The sequence below is a fragment of the Piliocolobus tephrosceles genome, chromosome 11, assembly GCF_002776525.5.
Source record: "Piliocolobus tephrosceles isolate RC106 chromosome 11, ASM277652v3, whole genome shotgun sequence".
Taxonomy (NCBI): domain Eukaryota; kingdom Metazoa; phylum Chordata; class Mammalia; order Primates; family Cercopithecidae; genus Piliocolobus; species Piliocolobus tephrosceles.
Window position 1 is genome coordinate 1,061,725 of NC_045444.1, and position 21,802 is coordinate 1,083,526.

The 21,802-nt window shown below is 49.5% G+C and overlaps 1 protein-coding gene across 2 annotated transcripts in view; it reads left to right on the forward strand.

Annotated features, from left to right (window-relative positions):
- MARCO (macrophage receptor with collagenous structure) overlaps positions 1-21,548 on the forward strand; it is a 66,833-nt gene extending 45,285 nt beyond the window's left edge. For both annotated transcript variants that reach the window (XM_026456084.1, XM_023185228.1), the window contains exons 5-17: positions 1,615-1,722; positions 1,803-1,847; positions 4,762-4,806; positions 5,111-5,218; positions 8,716-8,814; positions 8,925-8,960; positions 9,447-9,545; positions 9,639-9,701; positions 17,757-17,801; positions 18,889-18,987; positions 19,547-19,591; positions 20,014-20,190; positions 21,277-21,548. In XM_026456084.1, the coding sequence (XP_026311869.1) occupies positions 1,615-1,722; positions 1,803-1,847; positions 4,762-4,806; positions 5,111-5,218; positions 8,716-8,814; positions 8,925-8,960; positions 9,447-9,545; positions 9,639-9,701; positions 17,757-17,801; positions 18,889-18,987; positions 19,547-19,591; positions 20,014-20,190; positions 21,277-21,410 (1,103 nt within the window). In that variant the 3' untranslated portion in view covers positions 21,411-21,548. The remainder of the gene's footprint in view (positions 1-1,614; positions 1,723-1,802; positions 1,848-4,761; positions 4,807-5,110; positions 5,219-8,715; positions 8,815-8,924; positions 8,961-9,446; positions 9,546-9,638; positions 9,702-17,756; positions 17,802-18,888; positions 18,988-19,546; positions 19,592-20,013; positions 20,191-21,276) is intronic.
- Positions 21,549-21,802: the final 254 nt, after the last annotated feature.

Consider the following 21,802-nt stretch of genomic DNA (forward strand, 5'->3'; position numbering starts at 1 on the left):
TGCCTGCAGGCAAGGCAGAGAGAGCCATGTGTGCAAAGGCCCTTGGGTCAGGACGGAGCTTAGTGAGTCAAAGACCACAGAGAAAGAAATTTCATGTGTCTGAAGCACAAGAGCAATGGGATGGTGCGGGGAGATGAGCCTACGGAGGGGCAAGAATGAGGCAGGCCCTGAGAGCACCCCTAGATAAGCAGAAGCACTTTGCTTTAGGGTTTGTTGACTGATCACACTAACCCCAAGCAACTGTTGGGGTTCAGAGGCACATGGACTCACTCAAGATGATGCAGGCAGGTTTGGAGAAGCTGAATTAGAGTCCTCAGCCTGAGCCATATCCCTATCCCTGCCCCCAGGGGACCAGGCCACCACAGTGGAGCCGGAACAGCTTGCACTGCTCTTCCTGAGAAGGGATGGTAGAGATTCTGACACTAATGGGCACAGGATCCTAGGAGCTTACCCTGAAAATCCCCTTCTAGCCTGGGAGTAGTGGGGCACTTTCCCTCAGAAGTGCCAGAGGCAGAAACCTCCAGCTTTGATCACCCAGGAGGAGGGACAGCTCTGCAGAGGAGCGGTCTTATCTCTGGCATCGTGGGGTCTCTGAGGTTCTTGTCCCTTCCCTTTGGCCAACAGTAAGAGCCCATTTCACTGGGTTTCTTCCATGTGCCATGGCCTCTGCAGTCGTCCCGAAGACCCTGTAGGGTGGATGTGCTATTCTCATGTACAGAACAAGAAACCAACCAGGGCTAGGCCAAGTGAAGACCCCTATCCAGGTCACGCCGCTCATCAGTGGAAGCAGATGTCAAACCCTGAAATGATTCTCTCTCCAGAGACACATCCAAAAGGGATCCCTTGCTGAAGTGAGAGGTTCTAGTCACCAGTTGGAACTCCATCCTTCCAGCCTTGTATATATAAAATGATAGGACATATGGATCCCACACATTGGATGGGATTCTACTTTGAAATAGAAAGCACATCACAGGCTTCTCCGCCACAGTGGCTTGGCAATGGTGCAGGCTTTGCCCTGGGGAGACCTGGAATCTGTGGTCACACTCTAAAGGTGAGATCTCAGGCAAGACCTGGGCATCTCAGAACATCACTGCCCACCTTGGCGATGGGGATGAGGAGCCCTGTATGCCCCCTCTGATTGTTGTGAGATTCCAGTGAAACTCCATCTGCAAAGTGGTCCTTGGAAATGGTAGAGAATCATGTGAGTTCTAGAAATTATAGGCTCCATTTATCCAGAGCTTGCTTTGTATGTTTTCCATGATTGTCCCCACATGGTAACCTCAGGACATCCATGTGTAACTAGTACACTAATTCCATCTTACGATGAGGGAGCTGAGGCTCAAAACGATGATGTAACTTGCAGAAGGTCACCCAGCTAAAGGGGCAGTGCTAATACCTGCCCCCAGGACTGTTTGACTCAGTGTCTCTCTTGTGCTTTCTAGGCCATGGGTTTCTTGCAGGAGGAACTCTGTCTTCTTTCCTTCTTTCCACACAGTTGGCTCATCTCCATGCTCAGTGAACGTTTGTTGAATGAATCACCATGTGAATGATTGCATGGCGTTGTTGCCCGATCCTGTTGGCTGACTCATTAGTGTCTCTGCTTCTCTTCCTCAGGTCTTCAAGGTCATAAGGGGGCCATGGGCATGCCTGGGGCCCCTGGCCCACCAGGGCCACCTGCTGAGAAGGGAGCCAAGGGGGCTGCAGGACGAGATGGAGCAACAGGTACAGGTCTTTGTCTGTTGACCCTTAATCGTTTTCCTCCTCCTTCTTTGGCTTCACTCTGAATTCCCTTTCCCTTCCAGGCCCACCGGGACCCCAAGGCCCACCGGGAGTCAAGGGAGAGGCGGGTGAGTAGATGCCAGGTGTGTGCCCAGAAATACACAGCAAGCTTCTTAGAGTGACTGCCGCGGGTTGCAGACTCAGCCCCACTCTAGATTCTGGACCTCTGAGGGGTCTGTAGCTGAAGGGAGGTCTGGTGGGAGACCCCAGAGGGGCTGAGAGGCTGGGAAGCACCCTTTCTGGTGGCCAGAGTAGGGCCCTCAGGGGGCAGGTATGGCTAGATGGCCTTCATCCTGGGTGGGGCTGGTGAGTGTGACTCCTACCCGCTCCTCTGTGTGAGAATGTAAGTCTGCCAGTGCCATTTCGGAAAGTTGGCCTCCTTGGTCCAACAGGGACTCTGTTGTCAGGCACATGCACCTCCACTTTGGACTAGCTCTGTGCCCTTGGGAATGCTTCCTGATGTTCCCAAAGAAACTGAGCCTCAGTTTCTTTTTCTGTGGTTGGGGAAGGGAGGGCTGCAGAGGGCTGCCAGGGGCGGGGGTGATTAGAGACAATGACCCAAAGCTCATGATTGCTCCTGGGACAATATTAGTTTCCATTTTTTTAAACTGTTGCCTAATTCTGCCCAGCCATCTTATTAATATAATTGGGTTCGCGGGGCCCAGTCAGAGAATGGGGGACCCAGAGCTGTCCCTCCCCAGGGACAAACCCAAACATCGGTTTTCCATTCCACTCTGCTCCCATCCACCCTTCATTCAGAACCTCTGTCTTACAAATTCCCCAAGGGGTCGAGGCTGCTGGGATGTGAAGATGCAAAGACATTAAGACCTTTGCTAGACAAAGGGCAGACGAGAGGATTTACAAGGGAGTTGGGAGTAAACAAAGCAGGGCTCTAAGCTGCCAGGCTGCTGAGGCAGAAAGAAAACACCACCAGTTACAAGAAAGGAAACTTTTTAGAAGGGAGAATCCTCCAGAAATTGATTTTGGGAAGGAATTTAATAGAAGGGTCCCCAAAGAGCCTATTGATCTGTGTCCAGCAGGGGGTTTTCTGAGGAGGGTTTAAGCGGGGAGGATGGGCAGACCATAAGAAGGAAGGTTTATGGTGCAGTCAGAGGTGTGCACGTACATTCACACCACACATACTCACACTCATGTCTGAGGGCACATCTGTGCACATACTCGCATTCTCACACTCACGCACATAATCACACTCATGCACACACATGCACTCACATACACCCATATACTCATGCACATATATGCACTCACATACACGCATATACTCATGCACACACATGCCCTCATACACACGCATATACTCATGCACACCCGTGTCTGAGCACACATCCATGTGCATATTTGCATTCTTACACTTGCACAAGTACAATCACACTTGGGCACATATGCATACGCTCACACACATTTGCAGACATTCACACCCCCCATGCATACACACTCACACTCAGCGTGTGGGGGCTTGAGCAGAGCAAGCTCACTCAGAGGGGAGTGGGTCTCCCTCCCTCCTCTTTCCTCTGAGAGAGAGGGACTCAGGCTAGGTGCCTGAAACTCACCAGAGTGGAGCCACTGAGGCTGGCTTGAAGGAAAAGCCAGAAGCCTGAGGAGCTCAGTCATTTACTTCAAGAAGGAATAGAGTTGGAACCTCCCCTTCTCTTTAGGACTCTGATAGGCAGGCACATCACACAGCCCTGACAGAGGGATCAGAGCAGGACTGTGCAATCACTAGCACTAAAACCAGGCAACCCCTTCTTCAGCCCAAATCCTCTGGAACCCACATACTGAAACAGATCCACAAAGCAGGCTGTTGTGCTTCCACAGAGAGTGCGGAGTCCAGAGCCCATCTGCACCTTCTGCTTGGGCCCCACTGGTGTCCTCAGGAAAAGCTTTTGTAATTCAGCAACTCACTTAGAGACTCTCTATATACACCCGCCTCCTCTCACTCCTCCCATTCCCATTCTTTTCCACTTTGCCTCCTGGATCCCTCAATTTCCCCTCATACTCTTACCATTTCTCTCCCCAACAGATCCCTCCCTGCCCCTGCACCAGCCCCAGGAACACCCAGCACCTCCAGTCTGTACTCCACATGCTAGCCTTGGAAACCTGGGCCACATGGGTGGGGATCACCATTCTCAATTCCATTTTTGTCTTAGAGCACTAATTATGCATCTGCTGAGGACCAGGTAGTCATTACCAGCCCCATTTTACAGATGAGAAAATTGAGGTGCAGAATACTTAAGTGACTTTTCCAGGGTCATCCAGTTTGGGGAGTGACAGAGCTACAATTCAAACACACTTGCCTGACTCTAAAGCCTTTCCTGCACTGCCATGCAGGACATATTCCTAGGTGCTGTTCCGGACCTTTGGGAAGACAGCTGTCTTAGCTTGTTTTGTGTCGCTATTACAGAATACCTGAGACTGGGTAATTCACACAGGATAGAAGCTCATGATTCTGCAGGCTGGGAAGTTCAAGATTGAGCAGCTCCCTCTGGCAGCTTCTGGTGGGGGCCTTGTGTTGAGTCAAAACGTGGTGGAGAAATGGAACTAGCTCTCTTGGTAACTAATCCAGTCCCACAAGAATGAGAACTCACTCCATCTTGCCAGATGGGATTAATGTCTTCATAAGGGATCTGCCTCTATGACCCAAACACCTTCCCACCAGGACCTGTTGCATTGAGGACCAGTCTTCCAATACACGAACTTTTGAGGGACGCTTTCAAACGGTAGCGAGGGCGAACACTGCCTGGAACTGCCAGGGACTCTGCTGTTTGTGTTTGTGCAATCGTGTGTGTGAGTGTGTGTGTATGTGAGAGAGAGAGAGCAAGAGAGAGAGAGAGAGAGAGAGAAAGAGAGAGATCTCCTTCTGGGCACCTTGCCCAACTAAGCGGATCTAGAATGTCAGCTGATTAAAGACATTTTAGACATTCTCAGGCCACAGCAACTGAGCTCTTTTTCCCTTCCTCACAGGCCTCCAAGGACCTCAGGGTGCTCCAGGGAAGCAAGGAGCCACTGGTAACTTGTGCTTGCTCTGCTAGGGACAAATGATGCCTTGTCTGAGGCACTGAGGCAGTTCTCCATGACCTCTCTCCACAGCCCCACCCCAGCCCCAGAAGGTTACCGCCCACCCTACAGTCCTCTTCTCTTGAGTCTTGCCACACCTCTTCAAGACCACCCAAGAAATGAGCTAGCACATCCCCCAGAAGAAATCTGGGGGTCCCATTCCCTTCTCTCCCAAACGCTTCCTGCCCCTTTGTCTCTAGTAGCCTGTCCCCAGAAGGATAGTGGGAGCCCACCTCACCAGCCATTCTCTTTGCAGGCACCCCAGGACCCCAAGGAGAGAAGGGCAGCAAAGGCGATGGGGGTCTCATTGGCCCAAAAGGGGAAACTGGAACTAAGGGAGACAAAGGAGACCTGGGCCTCCCAGGTGAGGGCCGTATTGGGGGTGTCGGTGCTTGCCAGGAGGCCTGAGGGAACTGGGGCCTGACCTCTGTCCCACTGGGTCTATTCAGTGCCAAGGGCAGGGCAGTGCTCTGTCTATGGGAACCTCTGGAGCACCACACGTGGTCTCTTCTTCCCGAGCGAGCAAAGAGATGCAATGTGAGAGGGAGAACAATGTCATTCCAGGCATGAGTATGGCAAGTTGGGGCACAGGCAGTGCTACGAGCTCAGAGAGGAAGCCGAGGGGATGAGGAGGGTGAGCCTGCACTGGGCCTCAGGAAGCAGGGCAGACTGACTGGCGGCAAGGGCAAGAGGGTTGATTCCAGGAGGGAGACCCCAGGCAGCCAGAATCCCCCACTGACTGAGGGTGCTATCTCTAGAACAGTGTTCCTCAAGCCACGGGCCAATATGATAAGAGCTGTTTGGGTGCTTGCTTAAAATGCAGGGAGGGCTCAAGGGTCTGTTTCAAATGCTCTGGACGGTTCTGACCTTGAAGGTCTGGGCACCAAACTCGGAGAACACTGGCTTAGGGGCTCTGGACTTGACTGAGCAGGCCACGCTCTCCACCTCTCAGCCTCCTGCAGCCATCGGGGAGGCTCGGCAGTGAATGGCAGACAGTGAGGATTGTGGGGCCAGGTGGGCTTGGTTCCCATCCCTCCTCTGCACCTGGTCACCTGTGTGACTGAGGCAATACTTCACCCTTCTGAGCTTTAATGTTCTCATTTTAGAAAAGAATGGTAATTAAATTAAAATAATAATTAAATTAGACATATTTTACAAGACAGTAATAAGGGTTAGAGACCATGCCTTCAAACTGTCTGCCATATGATAGGCATTAAATATCTGATAACTAGTAATGGGCATCAAATACGTGATAGCTAGTAATAGTAATAGTAGTAGTAGTAGTAGTAGCAGTAGTAGCAGTAGTAGCAGTAGTAGTAGTTATCCCGTAAGGTAGAAAGGGAAAGACTTCAGTTTCAAGATCAGACAGACCTGGGTTCTGATATGGCTCACTAACTGTGTGACCTTGGGCAAATGACTTAACCTCTCTTAGCCTCAATTTACTCACCTAGAAAAGGGGACTAATAATAATACAAACCTTTAATGAGGATGAATTACTGCAGGAATATAAGACATATGAGATGTGTACCACTGTACCTGGCAGATGGGAATTCCTTACAAAAAAACTGGGAAGGCTTGCCCTCAAGATGACAGCCCTTAGCAGGGATGTGTCAACCATCCTCAAATATTCAAAGGGCATTTGTGGGAAAGAAAATGGTCTTGCCCAGGGTGGTGCCCAGCAGAAGAATAAGGACCAAGGGACCAATGGACTAAGGTTTCAGGAGGACAAACTGTGCTAAGGCAAGGGAGGAAGAATGATTCAGAACCTGGGATTGACCCCTGATGAACTGGGTGGGCATTGGTCTTAGCGGGAAGCTGACTGCTGGGACGGGAGGAGGGGCTGCAGAATTCTCCTAGGCTGGGCTGATGGGGGATACTGGCACAGGAAGATGGTTGGGCAGTTGACCTCTGAGGATCCTTCCAAAGCTGAAACAACATACTTCTCTCTATAGATGGGAAAGGGAAACCCAGACTTTCTCAAACTGGTCCCGCCAGCCCCAGAGAAGGGGCCACAGCTAGGTCTTAGCCCACTGAGTCTGAGTTATGCTGCTTCCCAACCACACTGTCACAGAGGCAAGCATAGAATCCACACCAAGACTCAGGCCTGGAAACGCTGTGGTCGGTGAAGAGAAAGGCAGCAGTTTCAGTTCTTCAAAAATCAGGACTCCGGCCCACTCCTCCTCTTCCCAAATTTCATTTCCCAAAATCATGAGATCTCTCTTACCCATGGCTTGCTCAATCCACTGCCAGTGGCTGGGCTGTGCAAACCAAGGGAGACCTGACCCCAATAGTGCTGAGATTTTACCTATTCTCTTCCTGCTAGTAGACAGATAAGCCACCAACTTGAAGTCCCAGGAGACAAGCCTATTTTCCTCACCATACTACTTAGCTACAGTTGGAAAGTTCTGAAGTCAGAGGCAGCTGTGCTTCCTTGGCTAGAGCCAGAGTGTGGTCCTCTGACTGATGTGATACTGCCCTCTTCCCAAAGCCATCGCCTTTGCTGGGGAGTGGAAGTTATAGCAATGCAGATGCAGGCCCAGACCATTCTGAAGAAACCTCATGTGGCCCAGCAATGCTGTAACTTGATGGTCCTGGCCCACAGCAAAAAAGCACCAACAGATTCCTCCGGGGAAACAGTTCTCAGTGCTTTCTAACAGCTGCCATTGGCCCCTTCTCCAGAATGGACACTCTGAACGACCAAGAACAGCCTTCTCTGCTTTTTGCCCCTCCAGCTGTTATAGGGTGTCTCAGCCGCAACCAAGTTCCTTAGGATTGCTTTGTCTTCCTCAAGGAGCAGCCACCCTTCAAGTATTCAGCCATCTCAAGGGCTCTGACTCATGAGCCTCACAACTCATGAATTCATAGCACTCAATGCCAAGACCCAGGGCTCTCCCTTCTTCCTCACCTCTTCAGAGCTCTGTGCCTCCTTTTCTAAGTCACTGGAGAGAAGGCTGGTGTCATGCCTGAGTCCTCCCCAGCTTCAGAATTATCAAAATCATAGAATGGAGCAATAAATGCCTTTTAACAAAATTGCCTCCCCATAAGCCTTTTTGAAAGCCTAAAAGGTTGTGTTGAAGTGAGATGTTCCTCTTTAGACCTTGGCCCCACTCTCCCCAACCCCAGGGGAGTGGAGTTGAGCACGGACACCCAGCTGATGGTGGGACTTCGGCAGCCTACCAGTAGTATCCTGCATTGAGTGGCTGGCAAGGTCCAGGCAGTCCACCCCTAAACCAAAGAAGTCGCAGAGCCCTACCCCAGTGAGGAGCCTCTGTCAATTGATATGCACCAGGCACCAGCAAGAGAGGAGGGAGTGACAGAGGACTCAGAAGGGGACAGGCTGGGATGAGCTCTGAATTCTGATGATAAGTGGAAAATTTGAAATCTTGGGTACCAGGAAAGCCCATGTCGAAGTGCTGGCAGGAATATGAGCTGTTGCAATGTTTTTCTGTCTATTGATGCCTCAAAGTTGCTATTCTCAGCATTTGGGATCTGCTTTTTGGAATACTCAGGTTTCCATTTTTGAAGTGAATTCAAATAATTGCTAAAATGCAGACACTAAAATGAGCCAGACAGTGCTGGTTGAGCCTGGGCTATTGTCCCTCCCAAGGGGACCAGGGTTTTCTATTGACTGTCAGCCATACCAGGTCACCTCACCAAATTTTCATGAGTTTCTTTCTTGTTTCTGGGGCAAAGCGGTGCGCTCCTTGGGAGCAGTGGTCACATCTTCCACTCGTGGGCACCAAGTAGGAGCCCAAGGAGTTTAGGATTTGGGATTTCAGTGGAATGGGAAGTGTCGGAGGAGGACATGGTGGCCTGATTGGCGTTCCTCCCACACCTGACTGAGACTTTTTGGTTTTTCAGGAAGCAAAGGGGACAAGGGCATGAAAGGAGATGCAGGGGTCATGGGGCCTCCTGGAGCCCAGGGGAGTAAAGGTGATTCCGGGAGGCCAGGCTCACCAGGTAAGAGAGCGCGTGGTCACATCCATTGGGACTTTTTTTTTTTTTTTTTTTTTTCTGGCTGGCTGAGCCAAAGGGAAAAAAAAATTCCTAAAAGCTCTTTTTCATCTTAGGTTTGGCTGGTTTTCCTGGAGCTAAAGGAGATCCAGGTAAGAACTACAGGAATCTTGGCGTCATCCCAGCTACCACTGTCCCTGGCAGAGTGAAGCTGGGGACCTGGCTCCACCGTCTTTTGCTTCATTGTAGTGTTCACCCAGAGCACCTGGGGTTTCTTTAAAACCTGGCCCTGACTAACAGGAACAGAGCAGCCAGCAGGCCTCGCTGACGTTTCTTTCTAGACTTCACCCCACTTTGCCACCCATGGCATGGAGTTAGACAGTCATACCCAGAGCTCCTAGTAAGTCCATAAGTCCCAAACCCTGCAGATAGAAAAGATCAGTAAGTTGCTGAGAAGGATTTTCCTACTGCTAAGAGGGCTAGCTCATGGCTTCTAAAGAGCGGTGTGAAATCTGCCAAGAGGACTTTAAGGTGTTAAGAGGTACATGTCTCACTGCTGAGAACAGAAGCACCAGGGATTGGGGCAGCCGGGCCCTCTGCCAACCACCACAGCCTGGCAGTCACTACTTTCCTTTCAGGACAACCTGGACTGCAGGGTGTTCCAGGCCCCCCTGGTGCAGTGGGACAGCCAGGTGCCAAGGGCGAGCCTGGCAGTGCTGGCTCCCGTGGGCTAACAGGTGAGATCCTGGGTCCCGTGGCGAGCACAGGGAGTGATGTGTGAAAACCTGCCTAGTCCAGCCCTTATGCCCTCTGTGGTGTCTGTTGTCCAGGACTTCCAGGGAGCCCCGGGAGTCCAGGAGCCGCGGGCCTGAAAGGAAGCAAAGGGGACTCAGGTAACAGAGGGTGCGGTGGGTGAGTAGGTGGGCTTGCTGGGTGGCAGGGTGGATAGGGAGAAACACTGCCTCCTGTTAGGCCCACGGAGGAGGCAGAGGGTCTTCCGTGCCTTGGTCTCTGAGGTTCCTGGTTATGGATGGCAGTTGCCCCTGCCAGGACCACTTAAGCCCAAGGGCCTAGAGCTGTTCTTTCTCTTCTCGTGGCTCATGAAAGGCCTTGAATGCCACGACCAAACCTCCAGTATCAGGGAGGAGAGCAAAGCACCTTGCCCATAGCATCTCCCTGGTCTGCCTCCCAGCTGTATGTTTCTGCTCTCTCCTGCTGACCCTTCATTGGGACCCCCAGGAGGGGTCCAAGAGTCTGGATTCAGGCTGGAGGATCCAGAAAACTCTTCTTCCACATTTTCCTAAGGGAGCAGCCTGGGAGCACTGACCCACACTAGCCTAACTCACAAAGACGAGTTTATACCATAACGCCAACCAAATCTAGGTTATATACCATCATGTCTATTTAGTCTAGGTTGTAAACCATTGTACCAATATAGTCTACTTTATAAGCCAGTTTGGTCCAGTCGCAGCGTGCTCACTTGGTCTAGAAAGTCCAGACTACTATCACAATGCATAAGGCCAATTCCTGCCTTTCTGCCCTCAGACATGCAGGGTATTGCAGTGAACAGAGAGACTGCTGCCAGATGGGCACAGAGTGTGGGCACACTCTGATTGGGTATTTCTATGGAGAACTGTTGCATACATTGGAAAGCCAGGAGCAGGCAGGAGGGGCTGTGGGGAAGGCAGGGTTATGATGTAAAGCTGCATGTCTGCCAAGGACATCTGTAGACAGTCTGCCTGCACCCCTGTCCTCTGCCCGAGAAGAAGGTCGTGCTGGTGTCGGACAACCTGGACGCCCTCACCCCCCGCGCTGTGCTAGAGACCCACACTGGGGCCTGGTCCTCCACGGTTCTAATCGATTGATTGATTCATTCATCATCACCTCCCGGCAAACCTTGGACCCTGGGTCTGAACTTTTGGGTTTTTTTGAAAGCTGTCGGGAGCCATGGCAAGGGCAGCTTTTACACCCTCTCTGTCCAGCCCCACAGCAGTTGTGTTTTTATGGATGGTGGGTCGATATGGGAGGATCCCTGCTATCTGATCCCATGTGGATGCCACCTGAAGGCCACCAGCAAGGTCTCACCATGGGAAAGTTTCCATCTGGGTATGGTCGTCAGACGTTCCTGGCTTGTTCACTGTCCATTCTGATCTGATATTTCCATCTTCGCTGGTCCCCGGTCTCAGAGTCCATCTGACTCTGAGACCTGATGCTCTCTTGCCCCTGAAACTTCTGTGTGGCTTCATGGAGATGATTGCCTTAATCTCTCGGTGGTAAATGGTAGCCACCCTCTGTCCCCACCCCGACTGCCAGACTAATGTTTCTTGACTAACCACGAGTATCGGAGGTAAAACATGATTTTACCCACAGGAGCACTGTGATCACTCTCCAAGCCCCAAGCCTGGGTCTCCCACAGTCTGAGGGTAGGGAATCCTGCCCTGCCCTTTGCATCTTGGGAGGATTTGCAGAACAAAAGCAACTCCTGCTAATGAGCATCTTCTTGACACCCAGTGGGACAAGCACTCTCCGTAGCCCAACTTGACAGTCAAACAGCCATTAAGAGATACAGCCAGGTTCAAATCTAGGCCCATACAAGACAAAGCTCGGGGTCTTATTAGTACAATCTATCATGAGGTCTTCCTCCCCAGCCCCACCATCAGGGCGTGCTGATGAGTGACACCTCCTCCCTTCATCCTAGTTCAGAAAGGATCAGAGCAGAAGGTCGCAGCTTGTTCCATTCCTGGGAGGAAACATGACGCTCTCAGTCCCTATTACAGTTCTTAGTTACGTACCCAGGACCCCACACCCATTTTAGCAAAAGACTTTTGGCCCATAGCTTGGGGATCGTTTTAATTTCATCATCATTGAGACCTTGTATATCTGTTGAGCACTCTTACGGAGCTCTCCAATAATTAGGCCTAGTAGTGAGTACCAGCCAGCAAATTCTAGGCGTTACCCCTGGCTGACCAAGTAAACATGAGGAATTGCATTTCAAGCTGGGGCTTGTGATAATTACTGTTTATCTAAAACTGTGCAAGTTGCCCACCCAAGTCCAAATGTTTGCCTTGATTAAGTAGCTGACAGGCCACATGCACATCTCAGAGGGGAATTCCAATAGGACCATAATCTGACTAATCTAGCTGGGTCTATAGATCATCCTGGAGTCATAGGCTAATAAACTTCTGGAGAGATTACATTTGACAATTTCTGAACTGGGAGAAGGAGGGGCAGGCAGAGAGTGGGAGCCCGATCTCCCCATCATGGAGGACAGTGTATACTTGTCAATGTCAGGATGTCGGTATTCCCCAAACTAAAGCCAATGCAGCGCTTGGCCAGTTTTGATCTATCAAGCCAGGTTTCCAATATGACGTATTTCCCATTTTGTAAATAAAATCATTAATCTCTCAAGAGAATATCTAGCCACTTTAAATGAAAACAGAAAAATTGCTGTGTGTTGACTTGACCTAGGTGACAGCTAGGTTTCATTACTGTGCATTAATTATTTTAAAAAGATGAATGGTCTGTTCATTATTATCAGTGCCTCTGGGCCAGGCACTGTGTCTGGGCCTTGACCCCCATGATCACACTGAACTTACCATTCTACTTTACAACGGAGGAAGCAAAGGCTCAGCGAGAGTAAACCCTTTGCTCACAGTATCACAGGGAGCATGAACTGAATTCAGAAGTGAATCCCAAAGTCTGATTCCATAGTTGTGCTTTTCCAGATTCGGTTTTAAGGAAGAATGTAGAGTGTATGATTTGAGAGAAATCAGTTACCTTCATCCTGTCTCCACCTCAGCCACACCTCCACTCCTCCGTAAATGGGTAAATCCTGGCTTGGTCACCAAGCCTTTCTATATCCCCCACAGCCACTGACCACACTCTACCCTATTCAGGTGAAATGCTTCCTCTTGTTTGTACCTCTTGAGAGAGAGGGGCCAGCTCATATTAAATAAGACAAAGAGGAAATTCCTTCCATTCTGGTGGGAAGATAACCTCCACATTTTATCAAGCAAGGCATGCAGAACCTTCTCTCAGGGTCACTTTTTTTACCTGCGAGAAACAGACCCTGTCCAGTCTCCATCACTTAGTATTTCTAACTTTTCACTTTCAAAGATTGCAGAAGAATAATCCAATTTTAGCTCTACATATCTTAGCTATTTTGAAATAATATTTGTTTAGAAACAAAGAAGGACTCCATTTCAGCTTGTAATCGTGACATTTCTCTTTTTACTGTTTCCACTTCATGAAATAACATTAGAAGCAGCCAAAACATTTAAACTCCAAAGCATCAATCTGATTGGAAATTGTTTATCTCAATGGCCTTTATGTCTAAACTGTAACAGTGTGAATTTTCCATGCCCTTTTATTTTCCTCTTCGGGCAAAAAGTGCAAATAACTCAAAATCCATTTTCTTATCTGTATTTGAAGATGTTTCTCATCTGCATTTGAAGGTATAATTTCTCAGTTAATTCCATTCCTCATATCTAAGTACCAAGATAGTCCAATAATTTATGAAATTCTACTAAGTCAAATCATTAAATTGTCATTTATAAAACTCTTCCTCATTTTTCTCTAAGTTCCTTAGAGAGCTCTGCACAAGTCAACCATACCCCAATTTTGAGTCCCTTATCCTTCATGTCACTTCTTACCACAAGGCCAATTTGTCAGTTATTCGCTCAATCCTAAATTTGCTAGTAGCACCTAGCCTCCAAGTTTGCATGGTATTTAGGAAGGTTTCCCCAGCCTGGGCAAGACAGCAATGGCCCCCTCTCTACAAAATACAACAAAATTAGCTGGGCATGGTGGCATGTACCTGTAGTCTCAGTTACTCAGGAGGCTGAAGGAGGAGGAGGAGGATCACTTGAGCCAAAGAATTTGAGACTGCAACGAGTTATAATTGCACCACTGCACTCCAGCCTGAGCAACAGAGTAAGACCCTGTAAGAAAGAAAAAGAAAGAAAGAAAGAAAGAAAGAAAGAAAGAAAGAAAGAAAGAAAGAAAGAAGGAAAGAAGAGAGAAAGAAAGAGAGAGAGAGAGAAAGAAGGAAAGAAGAAAGAAAGGAAGAAAGAGAAAGAAAGAAGGAAAGAAAGAAAAAGAAAGAAAGAAAGAAAAGAAAGAACGAATGAACGGATGGAAGGAAGGAAGGAAGGAAGGAAGGAAAGAAGGAAGGAAGGAAAGTTTTCTTAATGTGTTGGAAATTTCTCCATTTCACTCAGAATCAGGAGACCTGAGCCTCAACTCGAACTTACCCCTGACTGCTGGGTGACCACAGGCTCAGCTACTTGACTTTGCTGATCCTGTTTCCTTTTCAGTGGCGTGCAAGCAGTGTGGAAAAACACCAGGTCCCTGACAGTTTCACAGCACTCTAGGTTTGAAATAGGCAGCTTCCCTGGGAGCAGGAACAGTTGAACAGTTGAACTAGAGTTGAACCAGCTCAACACTAAACAACTGGAAGGCATGTGTTTTCTAACTTAACACACGTTTCTTGGGGGAAAATTTTTTCTGTAAAAATACTTTGCAAGTAAATATTTGGAGCCCTCTCAGCTTGCTAAGCTTGTGATACTTGGGGAAAGCCAGCTTACTTATGGTTAAGAAGAAAAATCCAGCATTTATTTGCTCTCCAGTGTAGTTTTACAACAAGCAGCTCTAGAACCTATTTTTTGGCTATTTCTCCCTCTACTCTGCAGGAGCTGATCCTATCAGGATGCTGCCTTGATTTATAGTGAAGTAATTACTAGTTCCTCCATCGATCAGTACATGAACAACCACTCAGCCAGTGTTCTCTTAGAGTCCAGCGAGGCTTGGAGAGAAATCACACAAACCTCAATGCTAATTTCCAACATCCATTAAACACGTATTAGAAGACAATTCATCAAGGTCCAACCTCTGCCATATGAACTGTGGGTCTGGGAAGGTTCAGACGCCAGAGGGGCTGTGAGTTCCAATAGAGACAAGGAAGGCTGCTCGTAGGAGGTGGGCTGTGAGCTGGTCCCTCAAGAATGAGTAAGAGTTGTTTAGGGCAGGGCTACTCTAAATGTGGTCCTGAGACCTGCAGCATCAGCATCACCAGGGAACCTGTTAGTAATGTGGATTCTTGGATTCCCACTCCAGCTGCACTGAATCAGTGACCCTGGGTGGGCCCTAGCAAGTTGTTTACTAACAAGATGCACCCAGATGATTCTGATGTATACTCTAGTTTGACTACTCCTCTTTTAGGGGGAAGAAATGGCCCCAGAGAGGCTGGAGGTGTCTTGGGAACCAAGTGCATAGACCAAGTGAAACTTCAGAGAGGAGTGAGCCTAGTACTAGTGGAACAAAGGTGGCCTTCAGGGAACAGTGGGAGGCTGGGCCTGGGTAACAGCCCCGACTTCCCCATTCACTCCTATGTGACCTTGGATAACTCACCTAGCATTTCTGAGTGTGTACTTTCTCCTGTGTAAAGGAGGGAAATCACACTGCTTTGGAGGGTGGCAGAAAGATCAAACAAGGCAATGCACGTAAAGCCCCTGGCACGGTGCCTGGCACAATGCAGGCAGCAGAAAATGCTGAGTCCCCTGGAGGTGAGGAGCTAGGAAGGGAGAGTATGGGAAACGAAGAGGGAGGGTCAGGCTTGGGGCCATGAACCTGGTGAACAGGGGCTTTCCTATGATTACTGTCTTTAGAGGGCATTTACTTTAGAGGACAGTTGGAGGGGTGCATCTCTTTGGGTGGTCATAATAAAGGGAGGTCACAGTGTTTTGAGGCCCCTTCTGCTTACCTGCATGTGACCAGCATATGTCAAGACTGGTGGGGAGAAAGATCACATTCTATATGTCTATTATGGTGATGAAGTAGGAAACAGTCCACATCCAGACTCTTGGCCCCTTCTATCTGCATCCCAGAGGGTGCCATGTTGCAGAAATCTCTACCTTAAGAGCATGTCCCTAGAGGCGGGGTTCAGGGACTCCAAGACACTGTGATGTGGACTGTTTCCTACTTCATCACCGTCATAGACATATAGAATGTGATCTTTCTCCTAACCCATCTTGACATATGCTGTTCAGATGCAGGTAAGCAGAAGGGAAACAACTGTCGCTTCTCCTGGGCAATCTCAGCTCAGCCCTTCAGGTCAATAGCAGACATTTGCTGGGTGCTAGCTGTGCAGCAATCCTGGTGCTCATGTGTGGACTCAACCTCACTACCTGAGGTGCTCCCCCACCTAGAGGGGACACAGGATCCACAGGGTCCTGTGACATCATTTATTTAGCGCTGGCCAGACACCAGGCTCAGCACTTGACACACACAATTTCATTTCAGCCTCACAACTGCCTCAGAAGGCAACAAGGAGACTCAGAGAAGGAAACTGAGGCTCAAAGCAGGGACACCTGGCTCAAGGTCACAAAGTCAGTATAAGACAGAAGTGGAGTCAAGCGCAGGCTGTCAGACTGTGGAACCACTTTGCTTTAATACCTTGGGAGAAAGGGTATCATGTCTTGGGCGAGAGAGGGAAGGTTTCACAGGTGGTGACATCTGATATCTTTGCAGAGTTTACAAGCTAAATGTGAGTTCTCCAGGTGAACCAAAGGGGTGAGGCATTCTATTCAGAGGGACAGGTGTGTACACAAATGGCCCGGTGTAAGCTAGGGCCTGTCTGCCAGCGGCTTACCTCTAAGTACCTCCAGCTCTTACAAAAACCTATCCCAGCCTCAGTTCTGTCCCTTTCCCTAACACAAGGAACAGAAGTACCCGCCCTCTCAGAATCTTCTGGCACTTCCTGCTTCTCTTGTTGCCTGGGTCTGCAGCGGCAACTGCCAGCCCCTTGGTTCTCCCGCCCTCCTCCCCAGGCAGCGCCAAGACTGGGGGTGGGATCTGAAATGCCCCTGGATTTCAGGGGCATTCACAACTGCTCTTGCTCATTATTCCAAGAAGGGGCCCTGAAGAGTCCTGCCAGCCTCTTGCCTCTCCCTCTACTGACCAGCACACTGCAGGTGCTTGGAAAATCCAGGGATTGAAGTGAGAGGCGGGGCAGGGCAGGCAGAAACTTCCCCAAGGCAACTGCAAGAAGGTTGACTGAGCTCCGTGCTTGGCCAGGGCCACAGTTACTTATGACTCACTGTTGGTGTTCCCCTTGTTACCCTCTACTAACTGTTATTGATAGTCAACAATGAGCTTGCATTTTCCCAAGTTTGTGTAACTGCTTTGAGGAGTCCTATTTCTCTGAAATAAAATAAATATTGGCACTTAGAATCAAGAGGACATGATCTTGCTAAATGAACAAATTATTATCTCACAGTGACCCAGCAGGGCGCTGGGGACAGTGGGTCTTCCATGAAACTTTACTGAAAAAAAAGGATGAATGGACGGAAAGAAGGAAGAATGGGGCAACTTTAACATTAACTACAATAGGATAATCACCAATGACTGTGGTTATTATTTTTCCATTTTCTGGACATTAGACGCTTTAGCCACGTGAATCTTTAGCCACTGGGGGCCACAGTGAAATAAACCAACAAATACTTGTAGAGCATGTACTAGGGGTGAGGACCCCCAAAGCTCCTGGTGGCCACTGAGCCCCCTCCACAGTCTTTTGGCAATAAAGATTACTTTATTTACCAGATATCTCCCAATTCTCTTCCAATATAAATGCAACAGCAGGGAACGGGATTGGATTTAGACGCCAGGTCAGGTTACTGGTGGGCAGGAAAGGCCAGCGGTGCATCTGGGGTCTGACTGATCCAGGCTTTCATCCAGTACCTTGCTGTTTCACCCCCAGTACACCTGTTCTCATTCATCTGCAGACTGTCTCTTTTTATGATCTGCTGAAGAGTCTTTAAACAATCGTGGAGAACCAATGTATCTTTCCATCTGCATTAATCAGACAAAAGGTAGAGGTTGTCTAAGATTAAAAATGTCTAATATCTAAGTTTTATTATCTCCTCTCCTCCTTTTTTTTGTTTTGATCTTAGGACTTCAAGGACAGCAAGGAAGGAAAGGAGAACCAGGAGTTCCAGGTAAAGGGCTGACTGCATTTTCATCCCTCAGAGTGATGATGGGGAAGGCCCGCCCACTCAGAGGGCAGGTCTTGTTGACTTTGAACACACAGCTGTGACCTTCTTCCAAAGTGGAGGTTAAGACTCCAGGGCTCTGTCACTCAAGTCTCAGATTTCTCCACTGCAAAACCTGGGAATAACAGGAACTCAGCATCCTGAGGGGTGTAGCAGGAGAGCTGGGGTGCAGGTGGAGGCTCCGGGCTGTACAGCCGCCACGGAGCTGTGCTCCTTCTGCTCCGTCCACGGCTGCTGCTTCCCTGCCTCAGCTGTGGCCCACTTGCCTCTTCGTCTTGGCCCCCAAGCCTCTCCTCTCTGCCTTCTGCTGCCTGTCGCTGGGGTTTCTTATTCTTATCCTCACCTCCAGAGCCTGTGCTTCAGTTGGGTACTGAGCTGGCACCAGCTGCAGGGTGTTTCTAGGCCTCTCAACAGCCCTGACCCTGTGAGTGCAAAAGTGAAATTTTTCAGACACATTTCTTGAGCAACTTTTCTTCCTCATAAGCTAGATATTCTATTACCATTTTGTGTTTTGTTTTGTTTTGTTTTCAGTTTTTTTAGAGACAAAGTATCTGTGTCACCCAGGCCCGAGTGCAGTGGTGCCAGGATAGCTCACTGCAGCCTTGGCCTTCCCACCTCAAGTCATCCTCCCACCTTGGCCTCCCAAAGCGTGGGATTACAGGAGTAAGCCACTGTACCCGGCCTCTGTTACTATTTTAATTCACTAAAGGAGACATCGAGGCTTAGAACCATTCTAGCAAATTCTCCCAGCGTGGCTAGAACTTCCATGTAACTATGTAATTCCAGAAGGACCAACAATCTGTGGAGTACCACCAGCTATTTTAGCCTGCCTGTTCTCGACAGCATTCACCTAAGAGTTGAGAGACCAGTGCAGCCCCCATATGGACCGAAGACAGGCTGAACATTCAGATAGCCCAGCCATGGGGGAGGTCTGGCAGTTAAGGATAACTCTTTTGTTAAACAGCAAGGCCCTTGGGTCTCTCTTGGGAAGGCAAAGCAGGGTACCTGACCAGGGCAATGTCTCTCCTTCCAGGCCCTGCAGGTGTGAAGGGAGAACAGGGTAGCCCGGGGCTGGTAGGCCCCAAGGGAGCCCCTGGACCAGCTGGCCGGAAGGGAGACCAGGGAGTGAAAGGTAAGGCCTCTGCATCTGATTCCTTGGTTCTTAGGACTATGCTTTACAGCCAGTTCTGTACCTAAAAACAGGAAACGCCCTGTTTTAAGAGTTTTGGGGGTTTTCAGAACCCAGGAGGGTAGAGGTTTATTTCCTTAATTGACAAGTCTTGTGCTGGGGGTTGTCCTAGGCATGGAGCACACAGCTCTAGAATCTAAGACCCAGCTCTAGAATCCGAGGCAGGGGTATGAATGTGCACTTGAGCCATGCCCCATGACCCAACACCCCTAGACGGTTTGCATGAAGGAGATGAGCCCATCCCACTCCACGTCCCTGACCAGACCAAGCGTCCCTCACCAATCTAACTCCGACCCCTCTTGCTATAGCTCAGGCCCGTTTCTTCCTGCTCAATCATTGACACCCGCAGCACGTCCCGTACCCACAATGCCAGGCCACAGGCGAGACCCAGGGAGAGTCTGACCACCCCCACCCCTTTACCCACTGCCCACTGCTGCAAATGCAGGCAAAGGCATCCTGCCTGGATTTCTTTCAAACCGTGTGGGTTTTCTCCTCATGACAGGATCTTCTGGGGAGAGAGGAGTAAAGGGAGAAAAAGGTGAAACAGGTAATCACTATTTATATTCTCTTTAATGTGTGCTTCAAAGTCAATTCTGTACCTGAAAATTGTGTGTGTTGGGGGAAAAGACGGTTCTCAAATAAATTTCTCATTTTGGGAAAGAGTTTAGGGTCTAGTCCCGTGAATGAGCCTCTCCACAACACGTGACAAGACCTGGTGTATGCGATTTGCAAACCAGCCACAGGGGCATCTGCCCCCCGGCCTTGTGCCTGCAGGCCCCAGGTGCACGGAGGCTGCATGCCAGGTTGGGTTGGTGCTGTAAAGTGGGATCTTCCAGGCTCTGGTGACAGTCAAGCAGGGGCATTTCTTTTCCTTAGCTGTAGAACTCTAAAATGAAAAGAAAGAGCCCACACTTACCCAAAGCCCCAAGGGGCCTTCCTCGCCTCTCCCACGTGTGTTTCTTCACCCAGGTGAAAACGCAGTGTCCGTCAGGATTGTTGGCAGTAGTAACCGAGGCCGGGCTGAAGTTTACTACAGTGGTACCTGGGGGACCATTTGCGATGATGAATGGCACAATTCTGACGCCACCGTCTTCTGCCGCATGCTGGGTTACTCCAGAGGAAGGGCCCTGTACAAAGTGGGAGCTGGTAAGTGAGTCACCAGCCAAGGGCCTCTTCCCCAGAGGTGTGGATGTGGCTTTCTCTGACTGGTGGGGTGTTGGCAAGTGACTCAGTGTGGTTTGCCTTAAAAGAAAAGTATTGGTCCAAGCAACCAAAAAGTTCTGCAGCACAGGGCTCCAGGTATGCGTCCTTCCAGCTTGGCAACCCCAGCAGAAAGATGACCTGTCTTCTCCAGCGCTGACAGTGAAGGCTGGCCTTGCTTCAGTCAATGTCCATCCAGCCCTGGGGTCAGAATGGCTAAGGGTGTTTGCCGGAGATGGCTCTCCAAAGGCCAGATGAGTTGCTGGAACTAGAAGAACAGCGAGAAGATTCAGGGCAGGCAAACACAGACGTTCACTCCAGCTGTCTGCAAACTAGCATCCTGAATTGACCAGCAGTCTTGGCTGTGATCATGTTTAAAGAGAAGATGGGAAGGGAAGAGGAAACAAATCAGAGCAGGAACTTACTAAAATTTGGGGAAAATGTCTTCAGATGCTGGAGACTCGGCCTATATCTTTCAGCCAAAAGTTCAAACCTTGAGCAAAGGAGTTAAGTCCCCAGGCAGAGCCCTTTACTCTGGCCATAGAAGCTGCCCCAGCAGGACATGAGGCCAGTTTTCCCCCCTGCTCCCAACCCCAAGTGTTCCCTGTCCTTACTCCAACCCAAAGCAAATGCTAGCTTTAGAGCAGGGCGATGGCATGATTACAGAGGCATGTGACAAAGGTGGACACAGTAGGAGTGAATTAGCAGGGAGGAGACTAAACGCTGGGACACCCCCAACCCCCCAGGAAGATATTTCAAATAGTGTGGGGTTTAAGTATTAAATATTTGCATGAGACTTTCATCAAAGGGTAGAGAATAGAATGGAGGCGGAGTCATTGTTAAAAAAAAAAAAAAAAAAAAAAGGTAGGCTAAGCCAGCCATCAGCACATTGGGCCAGAATGGGCCAGAATAACTGTGAGAAAATTCGGCGGTCTACCCCGGATGGAATCTCCCAGGCACACACGTGGCTGCTTTGCTTTGACTCTAATCCTACCCTTCTTGCTCTCTCTGTCTTGCTTTTTCTCTATCAAGGCACTGGGCAGATCTGGCTGGATAATGTTCATTGTCAGGGCACGGAGAGTACCCTGTGGAGCTGCATCAAGAATAACTGGGGGTTTCACGACTGCAGCCACGAGGAGGACGCCGGCGTGGAGTGCAGCATCTGACCGGGAAATCCTTTCGCTGCTCTGCTCCCGAGTGTCCTCGGGCTCACACGTGGGAAGGCAGAGGATCTCTGAGGAGTTCCCCAGGGACAAGTGAGCAGCCTCCGGAGAGGGGCCATTAATAAAGCTCAACATCATTGACTGTGGCTGAGTGTCAGTCACACCTCCCATCCCCATTGATGTGCCCACTCCATGCACAACAACATTTCATTGAATTTTCTCATGTCCATAGCCAGGGGAAGGAGAGGGTGGAAGTGGTGACACAGAAGGTGAAGGTCACTTATGGTCAACCTTAGTCTTGACCATCTCTTCAGTCATTCAGACATAACATCTCTCATGGTGAGCTCTCTCTCCCCTTTTTTGTCCTCCCCTGACCGTCACCTGGTAACATTCCA